Here is a 2,437-nt window from a genome sequence, read left to right on the forward strand (position 1 = left end):
AATCATGAAATACTTGTTGAATTGCTTTGAATTCTCTTTCTTGCATTGAAACATGTCTTACTTCCTTCAATTATTCAACTGAATATAAAGAAGGTGAAGGGAGTTAAATAATACTGCTTTTCTTCTATCTCCAAACAACTTTGCTAAACTTGGAAATGAGCCTTCATTAGTCAGGGATCCCATCCTTAGAAACCATAGCCAGAATAAAAAACTCAGGGAAAATAATTTGGCCAACCCCAAACTGGGCAGTGATTGATTGCTCTGTCTTTGGAAGGTCAGGAGAACTTCCAGGTCCAGGGTTTCTTCTGAGGATCCATGACATCATACAGGAACAGGGGAGATGAGGGGATAGGTGGATATAGAGTTGGGTGACCATTTGCTACTCCCCTCTCTTTGCTGCTCTGCATCTCCAGAAAAGTGAAAGCTTTTCTATTGGCTCCTGGCATGGTCTGACCCTAACAGTAGCTGATACATATTGAGAGTGGCTCATGAACACATGTAAGGTTATAGTTTTACAGTCTTTTAAAAATAAAATAGAACAGATTACTGACTAGTCTCCAGATGCCTATGCAGTTTGTTTATCTGCCAGTCCGCTGATATGGAGGTCTTCAAAGTGCTCATTGAATTTTCTGTTTGGATTGAATTTGATTGGCACCACCTAATCTTGAACCATTCCTTGTAGACCTCCTTGGATTTCTTCTGGAACCTTTTCCCCACAAAAACATACACCAGAGGGTTCAGGAAGCTATTGCTATAACCAGTATATGTTCCTATCTGTGTAAGCACATCAATAATAATTTCAGTCTGACAGCCTGAGATAATCTTTAGCTGGTAGAGGGTATCCATCAATGTGCTGACCTGGAAAGGGAGCCAGCAGATGACAAAGAGTAGAAAGACCACCTGGACAAGGATGGCAGCCCTCTTTTCTGTCTGGATCTCCTTGAATCTCTGCATTTCATTGTTCTGTAGAACACGGATGATTTTCAAAGAGCAGAAAGAGATGATGCAGAGGGGCAGCAGAAAACCTACAATGTTCAGGAGAATATTGGTTAAGACTGCCCAGTTGTGTGTTGGATAGGAGAAACGACAAACAGTGACATTGTGGCCCTCGTCATCATAATTCATTAGGGTACGGAAAACCACCACAGGGGAGCTCACTATCATTGCGAAAAACCATATGATAAAACTGTAGCATTTGGCATAGCGGGTCCTTCGCATTCGGCCCATAGACATTGTTTTCACCAGAGCTAAGTATCGATCAATGCTGACCAAAATCAAGAAAAAAATGCTGCAATACAGGTTCATGTACATAAAGGAGTTCACCACTTTACAGAGCACCTCCCCAAAGGGCCAGTGATAGTTGTTGGCAATGGTAATGGCCCAGAAAGGGAGGCCAAAACCTAAAATGAGGTCAGCAGCAGCCAAGTTTCCCAGGTAAATTTCAGGCACTGTGCAACTACTTTTGTGCAAACAGAAGACACTGAGAACAAATATGTTTTCGACTATGATCAACACAAAGATGATCCAGAGGAATGGAGTCTGGATTATGTTGAACCAATCCCAAAATTCAGCAGAATAACATTGGTTGTCCTTGGTTGCATTGAATAATGATTCATTAATTCCAGGTGGAAGGACTTCTTGTGTGCTGTTGATCATTTTAGCACTGAAAGAAAGTGGAGAAATGGTCATTACACCTCATAGTCAGTGATAAATCTAAGAAAAAAAGTTATAGCTTTCTTCAAAATATCCCTTGGATTGTTGCGATAATCAATTTAATTGAATGCAACTCAACAGATCAAATTCCTCTTAATTCCAGTGCTTTCACTCTGTTAGTTACCTCTTGTTTATCCTACATTTGCTTGCTTCGTACATATTCACTTGCATTTTGTTTCTCCCATTAGATTGTAAGCTCCTTGAGGGCAGAGACTGTCTTGCTTAATTTTGTATCCCCAGCACTTAGCCCAGTGTCTTGCACATAGTAGGTGCTTAACGAATGTTTATCGATTGATTGATTAAATGACTATTGTGGGGCAGGTAGGTGGTGCAGTAGATAAAGCACCAGCCCTAGATTCAGGAGGAACTGAGTTCAAATCCAGCCTCAGACACTTAACACTAGCTGTGTGACACTGGGCAAATCACTTAACACTCATTACCCTGCAAAAGACAAAAAAAATGACTATTGTGTACAGATTCAGGAGTCAATGCAAAACTCAAGTAAGGTATTCCCTGACCTCATGGATCTTACAGACTAATAAAGTGACAAGACACACAGATAAATATAACATACAGTAGTATGGCATAAATATATTAAAGAATTGCAAAATAAAGGGCTTTGAGGTCCAAGAAGGGAAGAGAAGGAAAGGAAAGTATCATGGATAGGGTAGAATAAGCTGGTTATGTAGAAGATGCAATATTTTAGTTGTGCTTTCAGAATGGA

General features: G+C 40.3%; 1 protein-coding gene across 1 annotated transcript; it reads right to left on the minus strand.

Moving 5' to 3' along the window:
- Window positions 1-543: 543 nt before the first annotated feature.
- BDKRB2 (bradykinin receptor B2) lies at window positions 544-1,659 on the minus strand. Its single transcript, XM_043989838.1, has one exon. The coding sequence runs from the start codon at window positions 1,654-1,656 to the stop codon at window positions 544-546; it is 1,113 nt and encodes a 370-aa protein (XP_043845773.1). The 5' UTR covers window positions 1,657-1,659.
- Between the last annotated feature and the right edge of the window lie 778 nt (window positions 1,660-2,437).

Source organism: Dromiciops gliroides, chromosome 2 (genome assembly GCF_019393635.1).
Source record: "Dromiciops gliroides isolate mDroGli1 chromosome 2, mDroGli1.pri, whole genome shotgun sequence".
NCBI lineage: Eukaryota > Metazoa > Chordata > Mammalia > Microbiotheria > Microbiotheriidae > Dromiciops > Dromiciops gliroides.

What these genes read in the sequence shown, in the direction of transcription:
- BDKRB2 (XM_043989838.1), bottom strand. Translation starts at nt 1,656, where the DNA reads ATGATCAACAGCACACAAGAAGTCCTTCCACCTGGAATTAATGAATCA.